This window comes from Melopsittacus undulatus, chromosome 9 (genome assembly GCF_012275295.1).
Source record: "Melopsittacus undulatus isolate bMelUnd1 chromosome 9, bMelUnd1.mat.Z, whole genome shotgun sequence".
Taxonomy (NCBI): domain Eukaryota; kingdom Metazoa; phylum Chordata; class Aves; order Psittaciformes; family Psittaculidae; genus Melopsittacus; species Melopsittacus undulatus.
This window is the reverse complement of record NC_047535.1, coordinates 4,129,825-4,151,148: the sequence shown is the minus strand read 5'-3', so window position 1 is coordinate 4,151,148 and position 21,324 is coordinate 4,129,825. Positions and strand designations below refer to the sequence as shown.

The 21,324-nt window shown below is 40.3% G+C and overlaps 1 protein-coding gene across 3 annotated transcripts in view; it reads right to left on the bottom strand.

Annotated features, from left to right (window-relative positions):
• The window catches only part of LOC101877123 (Protein FAM169B), a 39,243-nt gene extending 17,972 nt beyond the window's left edge, over positions 1-21,271 (bottom strand). The window contains exons 1-3 of one of the 3 annotated variants that reach the window (XM_034066254.1): positions 21,024-21,271; positions 8,419-8,552; positions 5,608-5,707 (exon numbers count right to left, since the gene is read on the bottom strand). In XM_034066254.1, the coding sequence (XP_033922145.1) occupies positions 5,608-5,707; positions 8,419-8,552; positions 21,024-21,129 (340 nt within the window). In that variant the 5' untranslated portion in view covers positions 21,130-21,271. Of the gene's footprint in view, positions 1-5,607; positions 5,708-8,418; positions 8,553-20,324; positions 20,366-21,023 lie in introns of those variants that run through there. The other 2 variants (XM_034066253.1, XM_031048669.2) reach the window with 2 other exon arrangements.
• Between the last annotated feature and the right edge of the window lie 53 nt (positions 21,272-21,324).

Genomic DNA, 21,324 nt, shown 5'->3' with positions numbered 1-21,324 from the left:
TTTTTAGGCAGAAAGATAAAATGTAGTACAGGAAGTATGTTGCTTGAATTGCAAGCAAAGAACAGCATGGAATTCACACCTCTTTAGTCCTGAAAGAGTGCACTGTCCACAGCTTTCTAAGCTACGCAACTAGGGACAAACCTAAGTTAAAAACCATCTATGAGTTAGAGACAACTGCGCCCACAAGGAAGTAAAATGGCTTTAACAGGATTCATCATTTACCTTGTTTAGTCTCAGGTTATACAAATGTCATTGAGGAGCACAGGTTAGTTTCCTTTTTTGCTTCAGCTGCTACCAACTCCCACTGGTTTTAAGGCTGGAGATTCTGCTTAACTAACTTATAGCTCAGATAAATTATTAAAGCATGTGCCAAAAAGTGTTACACTTTGTGTACTGGCTTAACAATGAAGAAAGTATTGCACGCAAGGGCAGATGCCTGTTCATAGAACCAGATTCAATTCATTAAATATTATACGCTTACTTGCATGGGAGTTTCATACTTTTTTCTGTGATGGATTCAATCTGTTCCCTTAATCCCTTTACTTTCAAATGCAAGCAGCCACTGCTCCATTACACATCCATGAAACATGCAGCTACAATTGGAGCCGAGTCAAAGAGGACATAATGGGCTAAACATGGACTTCAATGGGAGCTGCATGGAGGACTGCACATAGTTCAGATATGTAAGACACAGAGCAATGGTCAGGAAAGTCTGAAAAAAGCTTTGAGGAAAATAGGCAGATGCATAACCATGTTGTAAGGAGCTACTTTTATAGAACATTTACTGTGCTATTCAATAATTTAAATGTGTGGAAGGGAACACTAGTTGACATAGCAACTGTCACATCACATTACTTGAGCAACCTGATCTATATGGATGCCTTCCCTGAAGGAAAAACATTTCTCCAGATTTCACACAAACATATGTACTTTCCTTTTTGTTATCATTTTTCAAGTCAACATCTGGTCCGCAGTTAAATCCATCCATCCATCCCCATATTCTCATTTTCATTTTCGAATCAACTTTCAGGAACACTATTTCAAATGCAAACATGTCTTGGGAGACCACATGTTCCTTCACTCTCCCAGTCTTGTTCTAAGAGATCTGGTTACATTCACCTGATCATAAGAGATCAAGTTAGTGCTGACAGTAGGTTACATACATCACCCAAACCCTGTGTATATAATTACAGTGATGTTGCGATTGCAAGACTTGATAAGCTTGATCTTGCAATTGCAAGACTAGGTGAAATGGATTAAGTCCACTACATTTCAGTTCACAACTAATGGAGTATATACTTGCTCAGCTGGGTGGCTTGCCCTGTAAGCACCAGCTTGCTAAACCCCAGTATTTTGACCCCCTGCAGTCAGACAAACATATTCAGAGTACTGCAAAAAGCTGTGAGCCTGTGAAGCACACGATTCCATATGAGTATTTGGAATACAGTACTGAACAACACGGACTTGAATTAGGCACTAAGCATAACAGAATTGTGATTACGAAATGCCTCTTCTTGCTAGGCAAACATGGATGTCTTCCCAGCCCAGGCCTGGATTATATTTTCACTTTCTAGGCTGTGCTGGCCAAACGTTTTCTCTCTGGTGTGCAACTATTTGAATGAATTGTGCACATCAGGACTCTACACAGTCTAAAGCATCAAAATCAAAGCAACATCCAGCCTGGTATTTCTTTTTCTCCAGCCTTCATCTGAATTGCTGATATGCATTCCTCAGTCACAAACTAAATTAAAGGCAATGCTATATATGAGAGATGTACTTGGAGTTTAATAAATACAGAATGCAACAGATCTTCACTTTAGATAAAGTCACCTTTACCTTAAATTTGGCAGTATTTCAGATTGATGACACACTTACAGGGGTTGCTTTTGCCAGATTTCCACCTTGGAAGCAGCATGGTAAATTACCCCAAATAGTTCCATGCAACTGAGCCTAAGTCAGTGCCAACACTGGAAGAAGCTCAGAGAATATACATGCAACTGCATTCTGCAGCACCAACATACTTTGAAGAGCTATGCCCTCAGTTCCCTGTCTTTAAACTGGAATAAGAGCATATCCTTCTCTTTCCTAAGAGTTTTATTGAAATAAATACATTATAGCTTGGGAGGCATGCAGATGCTGCAGCAATGGCAGCCATTCAAGTATCTAAGATAGATCTCTTTCCTGCAACCAATTACATTTTCTTCTACAATTCCAGTTTTAGTCAGTGATTTGTTGCAAATGTCTTGTGATAAATGTTCCATGGCATCTAACAGTTATTGTAAATTATTATATACAGCAGACAGAAAATGCCACAATAGGGTATGTTTATTTAGTGTTATCAAGATGTTAATCACCCATGCTATGCTCTGGAAGCCCTTACAACAGAATTTACATTCCCATAAAAATATCTGTACAGATATACTAACAGAACAGAACAGTCAGCCCATCAAAAGTAAATTACAAATGCTCCCAACCAAGACCAAGTCCTCTGCAAAAGCTGCCATACCCATTTTCTCTTTGAAATACGCAGGTCATTTCAGACCACAAGCTACGCATCACTTCTGGACAACCTATCTCATCAAGGTGATCAGGTATAAATCTCAGTGTTGGTATCAAGGACTACATTTGCATCAGCAAGACTAATGCTATCAAAACTGAATTCACAGAGCAAAACATTTGATGCAGAGTACCTGATATTCACAAAGTCAAGCCTGGTCCTGAAACCTTAAAGCCCATTAGCAGTTGGGGTACCTCAGCGTGCTTCTGGAGTGTATCTTCTAATTTCATTTCAGCCAAAAGCAATCCAGTTCACACACTCTAAGAGTGCTCCCTGATGTGAACTGAAGCACAGTATGTGGGGACAACCAGGAAATTTGCTTCTAAGAACACTCCTGGTGTGAAGTAAAATTAAAATGCAGATCCACCAGACAGCACATGAGAAAGTGAAGAGCTCAACCCCAGCAAGACTCTTTGCCTCTCCCATATGGATGGGATTTGAGTTCACAAGGCAAGTGTAAAGCTCAAGGGAGGAAGAAAATCACACAACCTATTTAGTGTTTTAACTTTCTGCCCACATCCTTAAGGAACAATGACCGAGTCAGTAAGTACTGCTTTTCTCTGAAAGAACTGGTTTTGAAACAATTGGATCTGTTCAGTGGTCAGAACAAAAGGTCACGTAGGTAAGCAAATCCAGATGGACTTGCCACATTAATACAGTCTGCTGCCATAGGAGTCAATTCCAAACCCACTGAACTGTGAGAAAAATCCTTGGACAAAATAGTTCAAATGGATATACCCATATGTATTAGGTATGCACACACATATACACACACCCCAGCAGGCTTTAGAGAACTAATGAAAATTGATTAAAATTCATCTAAAGGGAAAAAAAATCTCACATCAGTCAAATCTAATGCATGTCAAAAGACTGGCCACATGTTTATAGCATATAAAATCCAGAAACAAAGAACTTGCAGTAAAATCCTTTAAATCATACTTTGAAAAGGCAATATTAAAAGCCAGATGATGTAGGCTTTACTTAAATAACCAGACTTAGTGATTTCTGTGAGTACAGGCTGGTGACTCAAGCTAAACTTTTGCAAGGGGGTCACAGCAGTCGATCAGTCTGTAGTTTATAAGAAAACAAGTTGTTTATTCTGCGAGGTGCAAGCTTTTAATAGAGATAGCTATCATTTAATTTAGGCTCCAATGTAGACTTGTTTGACTTGTTCCTGTGGGAAATCATTTTTACCTTGTATACATGTATCTCATTAATACTTGTTGTTCCTAATACTATTAGATCATTTCACTGAAGATTTGTGCTAAACACACTGCTTTCACCTGCGTTTATTTAATAACTCTTTGTTTTTGCAAAGCAGTTGTTACAGATCCCCATTCCTCTTGTGCAGCCTAAACTAACTTAATGCTGTTTTTAACCACATTCCATTGAACATGAGTCAGTAGCTCTGCACAACTGCACCCACAGAGCAAGTTTGGCCTCCAGTGTAGACACTCCTTTACCACACCAGTGCCTCTCTCTCTTCAGAAAACCATGAATGGAATATATAAATTAATGTCAGGAAAGTAATTCTATATCACTAGCTTTAGAGGGACCAGAAAGTCTTTTGACTACACTTGTAACTTGGAAAGGTCTCCTACTTTCAACTATGTGAATCACAACCCATTAGCAAACATCGAATTGAAATCATATGTAAAAGGAGCTGGAAAACTCATGCAGAGTTCACCTCTAACCACAGATGATTTTAATCTGGTTTTTGCTCTTATGAAGAAATTTCCTGGTTACAGGGTTTGGACTGAATAATGAACACTTAGTCACACTAACAGTACCTGTTCTAGGAGTGTAAGATCTTTATCTGACACACTTTAGAACTGAAAATAGAGTCCTAAACTTCTTTGCCTTGCCTTTGCTGTATTATTAAGAATACTGGCTATTAAAGACTTTCAGGCTTATCCTTTAAAACAAATAAAGTATGTTTTTAATGACAGCTGTTGTTAGTTTGCTGCTACATTTGGAAGCTGAAAGTTCAAGAGGTTTCACGTGTTCTATATTCCCTGACACAATGGGTCAATGCATAGGTTCATGTCTTTGTTGTAGAAGTCCCCAAAATTCTATAGCCCAAATTACTGCTTCACAAGAGCTCCAACACTCCTCATTTTAACCTAGGCAGGTCACAACCAGGGCTTTTGGTACTAGGCAAGCTGGAGCCAAGCTTCCTGTTAGTGATACCAAGATGCGTTACTTACTTTAGACTTACACTTTTTTGACATTCCATAGTCAAAGGCATATGCCTAAGGGAGTAAGTAGGAAGAAACTAGGCTGTGTCTGAAGATCCTGATAGCAGGAAGATGAAAAAACTTAGATACAACTTCTGATCAAATCTTAACAACCTGTTGATACTCTAAGCAGTGACACATGAAACAGAAACACCAGTAAGCACATGTTGACTTCTACTGCCTGTAACACAACTGTAGTGTGCCCCTGTCAGGCTGACACATGGCTGTAATAGGAAAACACCAGCATTACAGCAGCAAGCAAGGCAATGCTGGTAAAGAGTATCTTGGGAGAACTGCCAAATAAAGTAGATTTAATTCAATTCCTGAACATGGTCTCACTCCAAATTTACCCCTCACACACCAGTACTGGAAATAGGAGGCAATTAAACCTAGGACTGATGAAGATACTATAAAGTAAAAATAATATTAATAAGAATCAGTAAGACCTAATACAGTTTCACATACATAATTACTCTTGTTTTTGAGGATTTCTGAATTCTATCCAAACTATAATACATTAAATTTCACATCATCCTGAATTAGAAAAATATTACCTTTTTGAACAGTCTCAGAAACAGAATTACCCAAGGTGATTTTTCAGCTACAAGCAGAGCTATTTACGCATAAGATCCCTGACTGTCAATCCTCTCTTCTGATCAGTAGCCCACCAACATAAATCCCTGCCAGGGAAAATGAATCCATGTCATATTCAAAACAAAACCCCTAATATTTAAATATACAAGCAAGAGATCATCTTAAAAGAAAAGAAAGCACAGCTACTCAAATTCCAAAAACATTTTGACCGATTCTAACCTGTCTCTTTATCCTTTGGATCAGTTAACACCAACATTTTGCAAGTAGGATTATTTCGGTAGAGAGGGACAAAATACACACAGGATTCTTCGAGTTTAACCTAAAAAACAAACAAGCCCTGTAGCAGTTTGTACTGCAATGCTCGCAAGAAGTATTTCATGTATCAGATGCACTTAGGCTATGTTTTACTAACATGCATGGGTGAAGCTCAGCACAACACCTGCTCCATCCCGAACTTCATGGCATTGAAACATACATAATATTCTAAGATTTTCAGTAAGCAATGTTAATTTAAAAGAAATCAAGCTACCAAAGTTAGTAAAGACTTTAAAAACAACTTAATATGATTAGTATATAACCTGGCTTTGAAGACTGTTACATGCAGACAAATAGTGTTATGAAAGACCAGACACATCAAATAAAAACAAATACAACTTGCACTTCTTACAGCATCATCCAGCTGAGTACTTGTGGTGTTTTGCAAACAATGAATTAAGCCTGAGGGTACAGGGAGTATCAAAGCATTAGGGCAGTGCCTGGGCAGTTTATCTTTGAGGCACAGGGAGGGCGGATAATTGGCACAAGGTGGTTATGTTGAAGGCAAGGCTAAAATCAAAATGCAGCTCTCAAGCTCTCAGTCTTAGACTAAACTTCTAAATGATGTGACACATAAACACCAAATTGCTGTGCTCAAACAGCTCTATATGCATAGAGATGACAATTTCCATATGAATATTGCAAATGCTGTCATGTAAGTTTAGGTACAAGGCAAAGAGCGTGTGTGATTTAGCACAGTATGTACTGTACTTTCAAAAATCTGGTCCATTGTGTATGTGTGGGTGTGCCTCTCTCTCTAATTGCACCCATTTGTCAGTTTGCTCTGAAACCCAAATCAGTCATGTGATACATTTAATATTTCTTGGTGCATGGAAGGAGTAGTATGAATATGGATTATTCAAGATAACGACTTTAAGTTGAAACTGGTGTGCGCTGGTTTGTGAATGCCAAAATCCTGGGATCATCTATGTAAACACTGGGCTCCAGGAAAAAAATAGGAAATTGCCTGAAATCTGTATTCATGAGCTTCCCAAAAACTCAGTATGTTCTGGGGATTCAGCCGTTCTTTGCATGCTTCAACTATAACAGCATCCGTGTCTTTATGGCACCTGGGAGCATTACTATAATGAAAAGGCCAGTCCTATTTCCAATACTGCTATGATTGGTATTTTGTTTTATAAGGTAATGTGCACTTCCACAGGTGCTAACAACATCAGCAGGAGCCAAGCATAGCTTTCTGTGTATGAACTGCTGCCAACGAGCTTCCATTCTGCCTTGCACTAATCCTTGCTATTTGTGTACTGAATGCTTGACCAAAGACCATGCCATACCAAAAAGAAGTTCTGTGACCCGAGCAAGTGGGCTGACAGCCACTTAACACTTGCTAAATAATTACTGGTGGTTGCTGGTCCTGCCACTTGAAACCTGCTTTAATTCAAATGCACAGAGAAAAGAAGCCTGGAAACTGCAGCCATTATTCAAACACCAAAATCCTCATCCTTCAAGTTGTAGGTATATATAATGTAGGTATATATGCATATAAATTTATATATAAATTGCAAGGAAATAAACAATATAGCAAGTACACTACCGTTACTTATGCCCTTGACTAGCTGTCTGACTGCAGATTAGGTTAGACCTGAATTAAATGAACACACAGAGAAATGTGTTGCTATGAGACTCAAACCAGTCATGTGATATATTTAAGCTCTGATGACAAGCCACAAAATCAAGACAGTTCTGAAGCAAAAGGCAGAAGTCCACCTTTAACTGATCTCACTGTGTCTCTCTATTGCAGGAATACACACAGCCCTGCCTGGGATTTTAACTTACCCTCCCTTCTAATGGAACAGCAAATGAGACTCTCAAAGTACAACCAGGCATGAAAGGCTGAGGACACAGGGCCCTGAACTGGGGGATCTTTGCATTTTCAGTTTTGTTTGTATTTAACCCTACAGAGTCCACTAGAGGGCATTAAAAGTGTATTTAAAGCTAGTTACATTCACGGCTCAAAGCTACCCACCTGAAACGGTGTTTTTCTGGAAACTACTGCATATTATTTTCCTAAATTGTAAAAACACCACCTTATTCCAAATATTTATTTCAACTAATCCACTTACTAGTTTGACAGTACAATAACAGTTAGCCCAGCACACCTTTTATGACTTAGAAAATGCCCAGAATGAAAGCCTTCATAGATTGACTGAAATCAGTATTTTTAATAGGCCTGCTCAGTCATCTCCAGTGCATTCTCCCCAGGTGGCTCAGGAATAGATCCTAAAGCATTGGCCCCTGTGGTGTTTATACCATCTATCAATAACATCTGATTAGAATTCCTTTAGGAGAACCCATGTTCAAAATCATAGAGATAAGTCTTGGAAAGAATGGAAACATAAAACTGTATCACAAAACCTGTGTAAAGTGCACAATAAAGGCAGGAAACAGAGCTGCACCATGGAATAAACAGCTATCAAATTCAGTTTTGATTTGGTCCTATAAGAAGGCAGGTCAAGCTGCAAAGTTCAGCTGAGTACTTCAAACCCTCATCCACACTCAGAGGGGTTTAGATTTGTAGTTTAAGCTTATCTCTCATTTGCAGCATGCAAACCATTTGAAAATCATGCAGAATTTGCTGATTTTAAGAGATTTGTAATCCGGCCACACCAGTTTACCCCTATTCACAGACTATGAGCACAACCAACAAACTAGTCTGCAACTATCTGATTTGCAGTATGAAAAACATCAGCCTAGTACCTCTTCTCCTCCAGGGATCAAAAAGACATCAGGAATGGATGACGATTTCTTCACTAGTTCTGCATAGTATGTTTCAGCATCTGCTTGCAGAACCTCTGGATCTCCTGCTAAGGCATCTACCAAGTAAAGGCAACCTGTAGGTAAAGCAAAACACAAGATATTTTTACTTGTTAAATTAACTAAGACACATCAGTATTAAAACCTCAGTTTCCCCAGCAGTTGCTTGGTGTATCAGGGCCCTTACTGCTCTCATTAGAGCCTTTGGCATAATTGTAGTCTAAAATAGTAAGGCTGGTAAAAACCTCTCTATATGTTATTTACCTCCTGACATGCAATTTTACAAAGTAAAACCATGACAGCATCAAATCACATTTGTCTCCTTTGAATTCAACCAGCAGAGTCTCAAATTCCTCTAGGTTTAAGTAAATTGCTTCAAAGCTGGAAGAACAAAACCAGAAAAAGTCTTCAAAACACAGACTCAGTTTTAGTACTGTCCAAAAATATAACAGGAAAAGAATTCCACAGCTTCCACTCTTTCTTGGAAGACTGCCCCTTTATGGTCAGCCCATGCCCTGTTGTATAGCACTAGTTTTCTTTCTCTTTTTCTGAGTAACTTCTATTGGGCACTTTCACAATTAAATAATGTAAAAAAAAATTACACTATTTACCTGCATATGTTCCCAAAATAGTTATTAACACCTTTCATGCAACAGTTTCTAATCCCTGTGACTCAATGATGAAGGGTATTCCTGCAAGGTATTTGTGACTGCATGCAAACACAAACTACATACATCTGATGTCTTGTTACCTAAATGCAAAGTCCAACTCAGTGCTCTTCAGGAACCAAACAGCCTGTTTCTGATACAACAAACCAAGTTGACTGGTGGCTCATCACTAGTTCAAGATAAAGGACACCACAAGAAATGGGTTAGAAGCCCAAATAATATGCTGCCAGTCTTCTATCATATGGAGGAAACGGTTTCAGTTTAAGGGGTTTTCAATCAACAAGATACACCTGCAACTCTTGTAAGCACCAAACTGAATGCAAAATCTTCTATCACTCTGCTATAGTTGGAATCCTAGTTCTGGAACCTCCACTTTCAGTCATGGTTTGCTCTCACATGGCAGCTCCTGTGACCCAAGTTTAATGTCAAATAACTATATGGACAGTAAGTGCAAAGAAAATGGCTGAGACAGTAAACGGTTTTATGATGGCCACTGCAAGAACTGTCTATGTACAGATACAGAAACTATGAATCATAAAAGTACTATATTGAAAATGACACCTATCCACATACAAGTAGGAGAGTGGGATTTGCATACCGGGTCAGACAATTCAACCACGGTCCCACCACCATCCCTCTGGCAGTGATCAGTATCTGATGCCTCAGCAAAAAGGTAAGAAACTACAGCTAGTAATTTACCACTACCCAGCACTGCTTAAAATGCTTTAAACACTATTTCCCTGCCCTTTGCAGACAAACAGCTTACATCCTGAGGCTTGACAGCAAAGCTATGTAGTCAGAATGCTGAAAAGAAACTACTGTGTAAATTGTATTCATAGTATGTTTGTATGTGACAAAATGGGAGAGAAAACAGCATTGCAACACTGGTGAGTTGAGTCACGTTATAAAATCCTAGCCAGTACTTAGCAGTGGCAGCTTTCCTCTGCAGCAGCCTTCCCCAGTGTACTATGTAACATCAGCAAGCAAAGAAGCTATAGAAAGGAAAGAAATTAAAGAGTCTTATTAAAACATTTAGCAATTTAATGAAGTAAATTTACTAGTAAATTAATTCTTTATTAAAAAGCAGCATGTAAGACTTTGGTTTAGCACAAAGACAAATATTGGCCACGCTAATAAATACTATTCATGAGATGCTGGTTACAAAGCTACATCCTGCCACTGTTCAGCAAAAGCAACTTAATGAGCACAATCATGTTTCTTCCTCACTGAGTAGAACAACTGGTACCTTCAAAGTTACACTAACTTTCTGGTACATCATATGCTTGCATTCTAATATAACAGCGACCATTTGAAGGATGAAATAATGTCACAGATTTAAATAATGAGGCATTTAAGAAAACTTCTGATCAACTTTGCTGTAAAAGAAAAGCAGTGCTTCTGTGTGTGCTTCAGTCTGAATTCCCTGTCAGCATCTTGGGATACCAGAACTGCTAAATTCCAAGGACAGCCTGTTAACCCAGTGTGAATTACAGGATTTCATTTGAGTCTGATCTTACCTACGGGCAACAAAAGAGCACATTGTGGCAGCCAATCTGCTGGACACCCAGCGAGCACTTCTTTCCAACAGTCCATGTGCACAAAGGGTTACCAGCTGCGGGAAGGAGGGAGTGAGGAAGGGGGGAACAAGGGGGGCAAAATGAGTCATAAAAAGGGGGCCTCTTGCTGCAGCCAGAGGAGGGACCATAAACCGTAAGGAGAGTAAATTTAGAACGGGAGGCCTACTGCATTAGAGGAATTCCTGACATTCGTGCTGAAGTGGCTGACATCTTAAATAGCCAAAGCTGGTAAACAAGGTCAAGACATCATCGAGGTGGATTCTGTGGCAGCATTCTATGACAATAAAGGGTTTACAGACAGGTATCAGACTTTGTCTTTTACATGGCACCAGCATTCAGGGCAAAGGAAAAAAACCAACTTATTTAGAAATAAAGAGAAATCTGGATGCCTGTATTTCCATTTCAAGCATACAGAATGGATTTTAAAGCAAACCCTAACTTGCTTCTGCTTCTCCTCTCTTTTGTTTCCATGGAGCAGTCTGGGCCGCATTCTCAAGCAAGGATGTGTAAATGCATCTCTGCTCTAGTGATCTGTCATCAATTGCACTAAGAACCTGATTTCTAAAGTGAAAAGCTACAGCTAAACCCAGCTATACAAACAAGCAGGTACTGCCCATACAGCTCAGTCACCTTTATGAGATACTATCCTCCCACACCTATAAGCTACCTCAGGCTAAAATGTCACACAACTCTGCCAGTAAGGCAGAAACCAAGGCCCCTGTTTCAGTCCCGATTCCTGAACTCAGCTTTTTCTCAACCCACTGCTACTCCATCTCTAATGTGCACAAGAAAGAGCTGAATTTCATGGTGATTTCATGAAGTGGACAAATATCCTTCTTGAGAGACAGAAGTCAAGCAAAGTTCATTTATGATGATCCTAAAAAAATCAATATGTGAGAATCCAGATAAATCTGATTAACATGCTTATGTTCTACATCAGGTAGATAAAGAACAAATGCAGTCACAAAGACAATGCTCTGCCTTAAACTAGAACTTAATTTTTGTAGATTAGAGACAGACCTCCATCATTACAGATTCAGCTAAATTCTCATTCTGTCAGTTAAAGTAAGCAGGAAATATTTTTCTATGGGCAAAAGAATTTCTTCTCAATACAACAGAAAACACATGGTGCACACGCTCGTAGGTGAAACTCCGCAAGTGAAACTACAGACTGCTGTAATGCCTGGAAGTCAATGACACAGTTCAATCTAGTCAGATGTTCTGAAGATTCTTTATAGTGATCCTTCTATATCCTCTGCAACTAAACCCTGTGCCATAATAGAGATAATTTAACTAGGATACAGACAACCACAGACTTACCTCATGAATACAGTGCTACAGCAAGTCAAATCACTATTACACCCCTCAAGCTCTCTTTTACTAGACTAATCCTTTTACTACTTATGTATTAATTTTACTATATTGCTATTATCTAACAAATCAGTTACAACTTGGAACAACCAACTCTCTTTATAAAAATGTCTTAAATACTCATTTAAGTTCCAGATTAGCAGGTACTGGCAATATTAAGTCCTTTTGACCATGAAGCCAATACACCATTTACTAAGCAAGAGATATTTGCTTTCATTGTTAAGAATTTTCTGTTCCTGCAGTCATGTGTAGCTTACTAATACCGTTTCCTTAAGCCAGCATAGTTGGTGATGCAGGTTTACAGACCAGGCAAACCACTGGGTTGGTTAAGACACACTGAGGGATTGCTGGTACTCCCAGGAAATACCTACTTGCTGGAAAGCCCATTTCAGAGATTTGCAAGGGCATTTAGGATGCAGCCAGACTGTAAAGCAAAATACATCAACCTCACCATAGATGAAGCATGAAAAGTGTTGTGTCTGAAGTGAATTAATCATTTATCCTACAACTACTTTTTCATGTTCTACAAACACAGAGAATGATACTACATGCATCCATTAAAACTGTATGTTTACCCAAGAGCCATCAGCCACCACAGGATTTGCATCTGGACTGTGCATCTCTGGACATTTATGCATAATTTTACATATAAAAATATGAGCAATACTTAAGTCTGAGTTCTAGTGGTGCAGAAACAAGACAGATAAAAAGAACTTCTCACTTCTTTCAAATTTCATCATTTTGTATTTAGTTTTGCCATTTCTAAAGTTTGCAATAGCAGCACTAGCTTTATTTATTGGCTTCATTTTCATGCCAATATATTTCACAATTAAAAAAAGAACAGAACAAAGCAGCAGGTTCTAAGTGTTTCTGACAGCACTGTGAGGGGTTTTGTCCAGAAGTATTTTCCAATTCTTTTTTAATCAAAAAACACTTTGCAGCATAAGACAAACATGTGCATCAACACAAAATGACAGTACATTATGCCAGTATTTAGGAGAGAATGTTCTTGTAATTAAACCAGGCAACTGAGAGAATTCCTGAGATCTATTCCTAACACAGGTGTGTTTCTGTGGCCTGTAACAAATCACTTCACCTTCTGTCTGGTTTCTTATCAGGTAACTGTCTTATCTACCACTTCAAAAGGGTGTGACGTTTTCCTTATCAGTTGTGCTGAAGTCACAACATATGAAAACAGATAAGTCAAAACAGAAATTGTTCTTTATTCTCCTGTGGACTGTAATTTCTACACTATGGCAGCACAACCATGACAGTGTCTAAGATCTAAAAAGCTTTTTTTTGGCTCTTCTAAATCATGCACATATAACAAAAGTGCTTTCCACTACCCTCTCACAGGAGTGGGAGCTCTGTGTTAAACAGCAGTGCTTAGCATCAACTCTTCTTTCCTTCCAGTGAGCTTGAACAATCCATGCATGTGGTTATCATTAGACAACCATATTTGTTTAACCTTTCAAAGGAAGGAAGAGGTCTTTGGCACGTTCCCGGGAGTACATGCAGAACCTGAATCTCATATCCTGAATGTAATTGAGCAAGTACATGTCAAAAACCCAAGTTCTAGTGTAAGTGAAACTTCAGTATCATAACAACGTGTGGTGGCAATGGAGCTATAGTGGGCAAACACCATGGTGTGGTATCTGTCCAACATGGCAAGGCAGCTCTTAACCACATACTGTACATCATTAATGAAAACAATGTGCTTCTCCACTGCGTTGCTTCCCACCATTACTAACAGAGCAATCACTCTTGGAACATAAAAGATGAAAAAGTGCATTGGCGCGAACAGGTTTCCATGTTTCCATTCAAAAATGCCATTTTTGTATTGCTATTCCATCACAATGAAAAATGGCAAGAAGGGTTACAGAAGGCAAACTAAATATAAGTTTCTGTCTGTAAATCACTTTCTGCTGCGGAATCCATATATGAAGGCAGAAAGGAAATAAATAATCCTAATCCCATTCCCCATTAAGGAACCAAACAGATGAGTTCAGCCGTAGCTACACGTCATTACTGCAAACTCTGACACTGAAATGGTAGGCAGACCAAATGTCAGGCATCCCAAATGCAGGATGCAATCATATTTGCCATCTCATTCCTGCTAACACATTTTTACCTCTGATTTCAGAAAAGGGAAGAGAAAAGCTTCCAGGATACAAATATATTTAGCAGAATGCAGATGAGCAAAGGCAGAGACTAGATAATCCTAACTCTGAAAAATGCCGAACACCTTCAATATTCACTCACTTCAATGAGCTCTGAAGGTCTTCAGGACCTCATGTAACTGGGGTGTGTAAAACACGTGTTATTTATTTTCCAAAATTTAAAGTAATTCACAACTTATGAAATGGGAAAAACAAATTCTTGGACAAGGGAATTAAATAATTGATTTCATTACTTAGCTCTTTTTGGAAAAAGACCTAGATGAAACCACAATATTTCATATGTTTTCAAGGCTAGAAAAGCAAGTGCATATTGAAGGGCTCACATAATGGCAAGTGCCTGATGAAGGCGTATTTCCTCCAGTCTAACCTGCAGTACTCCAGTACAGAAAGGTCTAGCAAACAAGTTCCAACTCTATTTTTCCTCAGATGGACCTTTAGCAGTGTTACACATACAAAAATAAAGCCACACCAAACTCATAGCACAGATAAATTAAAATACATCTGTGTAAACAGGCTCCCCCTGTCCTATTATGCACAGAATGCACATCTGGATCGGCATGTTTTGCGCAAAGTTCTAACCTAATGTAATTGAAAAAAGCTGAGGTGCTATGGCCCAGAAACAGACTTTATTAATAAAGACTGTAGCATACTGTTAAACCATGGAAGTGCTACCAGCTGTAACTGTGACATATCAAGAACTCATACTTCTGCACATCTCTCTTTTTCACAGAGCTTAGATGTAAAAAAGAATGAAGGAGCTTACAAAATAACCCAGAGAAGCTGAAGTCCTGGAGAAAAGGAACATTCAAGATTGTTATTAATTAAGGTTTTAAGGTTCATGTTCACATCAGGTTTTGCTCAAGGAAATTCCATTGATTCGGTGGGATTGCTGCTAATACCTCTGAACCTGTGAACATCAGCATCGAGTTCTTAATATGTACTGATTTTCACACAACCAAGAAACAGGCAGAAACGATCCTGGTAAAGTCTAACCTCAGCTACTGAAGGCAGTGGTATGGTTCTTGCGAGAAAAAAAGTATCTAAATTTGTCACCTGGTTATTTGTCTATGCCCTAAACAAAGTAAAATATAGAAGAAAGTTTTCCAGACACTGTCCATATTGGGGGCTTTTTACAGCAGTTATGTCAGTGCTACATCTCCCTTCTACATACCCATAAGCCAAAACAGTTGTGCCAGCAGAATTTCATCATCCAGGCCTGACCTCAAATTAGAGTCTGATTCTTAAAACCTAAGCAAAGAAGAAATGGGAGGCTCTGGATGACACTGAAATATATCACTGAAGTATTTTCATTATTCAGACAGGCTGATTTGAGAGGAAAACAACAGAAAAGATACCCTGCACAGCAGCAGAGCCTTTGTGAATCACAAATTCAAATGCAGATAGTAGTAATTCAATCTTTTACAAAGGTGGAAGGTAGAAAGAAAGAGGATTCATTGGTCAAAAGTCATCCTATAACTTTGTCCTGGGTTCAGCAGTAGCAGTCATTTTTTCTCCTTCTTTTCTTCTTTTCACTTAAGTGAAAAGAAGATAATGTCTCCCAGTGATAAACAAGGAATAGTGAAAGAGCAGGAAATGACAACTGAGTTTGGCAAACAGTCTAGCATAAAGATGATTTCATCCCATGGGGAGAAGCCAGACAGACTCACAGGACAGTTTCCGAAAGAAAAGCCATATTTTAAGACCAGAGAGCATTTAAAACTATTACTGAAAAACCCACTTGTCACAATCTGGCACCAGAGCTAGTATTTAAGTACCACATTAAATGTATTTGCCTATTACTACCATCATTCAAAGTAGGTAGGCGTAGGAAACCTAAGGCTGTACTACAGCCAGCCTGTATCCTCACATCATACAAACTGTAGCAGCATGTGTGCCATACCAAGAGTACCTGAAAACCCTGGTTTGCTATCAGAGCGAACAACATTCCCCAAACAAACAAAGAGGCAATGAAAATACGAGACAACTGGCTACATTTTCAGGGATACCAGTTTCAGATTCCACATAATTTGAGTTGCAAATGCTTTTACCTCTGAGAAACCTACTACTCCCACCAGTAGAGTGCGTAAGTCTGCCTAAGAAAGCCCAGCAGCCCTTCTCTAAATTACTTACAAGGAGCAATTTGTACAGCCAGAATAATCTCAAAATAAAGCAATTCATTTGAGTGAAAAAAAAGGAACAAACAAAAAAATCCCTTCCCCCCGTGATTTCCACTTTGCTAAATTTATTATGTGGCTGCAAATTAATACATCACCTGCACTAGCTATCACAAGCCTCTGAGCCAGTCTCAGAACTTGCTTTAATAAACAGCTGCAAGTAGTGGAAGAAATATGTAAACATCTCTTTTGTTTCTCTGTGCCATTGTGTCAGCTATTCTACATGTCTTTGAAGGTGCTCCAAAATCAGCATGGTTCTGCTTTTCCCTTTTTCTCCTTTTGGGAAGAGGAAGAAACAGAGAAGGACAGGCTGGCAACAGAGGGCTACCTCTGTGCTTGCTGTGCTTTTGACAGTAAAGCTGAGAGTGTTCAAATTCATTTTGCACAGGCTCTTCTGTCAGGACAAAAGAAACCACTGCTGGTGGTTAAAAATGCAAAAGGTTTTGATTGTAATGGCTTGACAATCAGCCAAAGATATGACTAGGGGGAACAACACAGCAAGGCAGCTATGACCAGAATGGAAGAAACAAGGAAAAACACATGGCTTGACTTCAGAGCAGAAAATTGACTTAGGCTTTGCATAAACGATAGCATACCTCCAAGCTTGCTTGATCCACAGCCTGCCTGGAATGAGAACATGTAGTCTAAAAGCAGAGCCTATTAAAAGGCATAATGTTTCTAAACGGCATCTGTTATGTACTAATAAGCATTACTTAAAGGACACAGGCCTTAAATTGCTACCAAACGTGCACTTATCTGAAACTGCTGCAAGGCAATCATTACAAAATGTCACATGACACCACGGGAATTTGAATAATATAAAATGTTTTTATTTAGTTTGGCTTGAAACCATTAGGCAGGAAAAACTATGGAGGCACTTTCTGAGATTCTGAAATTGTGCAACTTCACAGGAATGAAACACTAGCAAGAATTACATCAGCGGAGCCATTTGCCATCTGTTGTCAGTAATACTATAAAGACCAGCCACCAGACAGCAGTTTCAAAGGTTACAAACACAACGTTTTTAAGCATCCACAGACCTCCTGGTAACTGAGCAGGACACAGTTTACTTCAGATATGTGCAACCTGAGGGTCTGCAAATCGTTTTGCAAAGACAACACAGCAGAACTGTGAATTGCCATGAGAGGTGTTTGGGAGTCTCTCAGTATGCAACCATTATACAATGTGGAAAGCACATACCAGCTTGCTCTACGTAGGTTCTTATAATACACTCACAACCATAATGTCTGCACACCTCCCACTTGCAAATTTAAACTGGCTAGACTTTCTCTTGTGCTGTTTGTTTTCTCATACTTTCCCTCAAGGGAAGGAGCATATTCTCTGCAGTGCTATTATAGAAAGGGACTTGGGTTTGTTTGCTGGGTTTTGGACTGTATTTTTTCTTTTGAGGAAAGTAGTTAGGGTTTTGTTTCCTGTTTTCTTTCCTTCTAGACCACAACTACATATTCATGTTAAAGAAAGCAAGGTTTTAGTAACTCGCCTTTCCTGCGGCATGGAAAGCAAGGAGGTTGTGACAGCCCTTACCTCATAGATACACATACTCCTCAGCCTGAGTAAAACTCTGCCTGTTCCACGCATAAGATTTTAGTTACACTGGAGGAGTATAGTTGTTGATCAGTCTCATCTTAGAGCTGTGAGTAGCTTTTCTAGATGTGGGCACCACATTCGTGATACACAGCACCTATACCTACCTGAATTCTGTGGTTCCACCTTCCAGGCTGCTGACCTCCTGCCTGTAAACTGATTAACATGGATTTCATGGAGGGCAGAGAGTTTTCCATCTTCCTAGAGTGACAGATGGAAATTCAAGGCTTCATTAATGCAACTGTTAAACTACACATACAGGTTTTTCATCTGGTCAGTATTTCTCAGGCTCCAGCAAGTCGTGCATACATTGTTACTCACTGAATATCCTTCCTAGCTTTACTGATGGTTAATTCACACACATGCAAAGTGTCCTAAAATCAAAAAGAACTTGTGACAAGGCTGAATTTAAAACAAGAACCTCAAGTTCTAGGTCAAGAGCTGTCCTGCTTCTCAATGGTGAGGTTTGGCTAAGGTCTATAAAGAAGATTAGAAACCTGTAAGTGTAAGCAATCTTGCCCTCTGAAAACCAGTTACAGGAATAGACCTCAAGATCTGGTTGTAGCATCTCAATTATAGCAGGACATAAACTGAAGAGCAGCATTTGCACAAGAAGAGCTAAGGGCTGACTCCAATATCCTTTTAAAGTGTGCTGTATTATCCACTCAGCCTACTGCCAATTGTTCCATAATCAAACATAGGTGCATCCAATTAACTAAGCCAAAACTCAGACAGTACCTAAAAACAAGAGCAGCTGTCCCAGAAGTGCTACTCTAAACATTTGAGAGTAATGAAAGAGGAAAAATGTAGATGTTAACTGAAGTGCCCAACAATACAATGCCTGCTTAGGCATGAAAAGACAAGTCCCATTCATCTAGATATTTTATAACATCTCCAGAATTGAGAGTCTTCCAAAAGAAAACCCCCAAAATCCAATAGCATTATTACAAATGTTTGACTTTCATAAGTGGCTGATAGGAACAAAAACCCAGCGCAATCTGACTACGGTGCGTTTAGCCATGAGCAGCCAGAGGAATTAATGAACAACATCATTATTTTACTGAAGGGGATGAAGTAGGTGCTTTAGATAAATGGTAGCAACTTAAAACGTGTTTCAGAAGATAAATTCACTTTCTCGCCATTTACCTGCTAGCGTGACAAATTAAGAAAGAAGAGTATAAAAACAGACCAGGAGGGAAAGCAGTGCAAAAGCTAACTGAGGTGATGCAATGGGCCCTTATCCAAACAAGTGTGTGAACAGAGATTCTTGGAAGTGCTCCTAGTCAAATACAAAGCAGGAATGCTAACTCCCTTGGAAATCCATGGTGGAGCATGTGCAGAAGATCCACCTGTCCTAAAACCTGCTCCCTTCCCAAGCCCATTTGGAGGCTGACAATGCCTGCTGTTTCAAAGCAGTAGGTCCACCAGGTAGGGAATGATGGAGTTCTATTGGCTTCTGATGGGCTGAGCAGCTCTTTGCCCACTGTCAGAAACACCAAAACCTTAACTTCTGCTGAAAGGTAAGTGGCTTTTTTTCCCCAAAACTTCATTACTAGAGACCATGTATTTCTTGTTCCAGCCAGCTCATGATCAGCAAAGTTTCTACTGAAAGTACTCTGCAATATAAAAAGCCTTTGTATCTCTACACCAAAATAACCCAACTAATTATAGTAGTCAAGAAGAACCGTGTTTACTGCCCCTTTTGTCCCTGTTAAACCATGCTTCTTTTGTCAAGCCATGTTTTCGCTCAGTTTGGGTAAACACTTGCTGATGCTGCCTGAGACATGACCTTAAAAATGTAGTGGTAGTTTTACACAACATTCCCTCAGCTCTTCTGTCGCTCTCAAGTTCTTAAAAGTCCCAAATCTGTGTGCCTGCGTTGTGAGACCCCTGAACACACACTGGAAACCAGCATTTGATGGTTCTCGACACCATCACCTGCTGCAACAAAGCCGACAGGAATCCCGTGCCCATGTTCAGGTCTGGATTAGCCTAAAACCTGTAAGAGTTACCTGAACACTTGGGAAAAGGACAACCCCCCTGCAGCAGCCCGCTCCGGCTGTCCCTGCCTGTGGGAAAGCCCCCGCGGGGAGTCCGCCATTTCGGGCTCCTCACAGGAGGCGCCGGCCCCGCCGCGTCCATCCCCTGCGGGTGGGCAACCGGCCCAGCATGAGGGAGGCGAAGCGAGAGGGGAGGCCAGGGCCGGGAGGAAGCCGGGCTCGGGGAGGAGGAGGGCCGCGGGGGAGCTCCCGAGCCCTCGCCCTCCCTTCTTACCAGCGGCGGCTCTTCCTCCTGCCGCGGCCTCCATCACTTCCTCTGAGGCGGGCTCCCAGCGCCGCGGCCCGCCCCTGCCCCGCTGAGGGCTGACAGGAACAGCGGCCGTCGGGGCGGCTGAGGAGGGGAAGGGGCTGGAGGAGCTTGTGAGGGAGCGGAGGACGGAGGGGCGAGGGGAAGCTGGCTGAGGGCTGGAGGCTGAGGGCAGCCATCGTCCTCTGCCCGGCCTCCAGCGGGGGCCAGCGCAGGGCTGTGCCTTAACTTCCCAAACTCCGAGAACAAGTTCCAAACCCTTCATCCCAAAGGCACACAATGGCAAACCGTGGAGCTGACACTGGCTTCTTTAAACTCGGGTGGCAGCAGCACAAGTTTTGTGAGGGGAAATAAGTAAAAAGGACATTTTTCGTAGTATGCTTCAGGCATGTGCTGTAGTGATGTGTTGAAAATATTTAAAAGGCTTTTGGAAGACATAAGCAAGCAGCCTGCTGTTTGTTATTACAAATGGTAACATTGAAGTATAGAGACTAAAAATGAACACGCAGATGTTAAAATTATAAAGTAGAATCCAGGTGTTGACTGTTGGGAGCTTCCTGACTGTCCCATGGCTTCATTATCGTTAAACTAGCAGATCTAACTTAGAAGTCAAAGACAGGAACAGTACATGGAGCTACCAGTATGTTTGCAAAGAAACAAACTTACCTTTGTACTTATGGCTGTGACCTGGAGACTGTTTCAGGAGAGCATCTTGAGAGCTTCCAGTCATTAGTACTCCATTGCCTGTCAGCACAGTGACCAAAGGCTCCATGAGGCTGCTCCTTTCAGACGGTTTAAGACACACAGTAAAGTGAATTTGTGTTTTCTTTCCTCAACAGGAACAAGTTCTCTGAGCCCATAAGCGGATGCTCCCCAAAAGCAGATGTCACACAACCACGCTGCACAGCACCCCAGTGGATTTCAGCACAACTCATGATCACTAGATGCTCTGTTCCTTCCACCATAC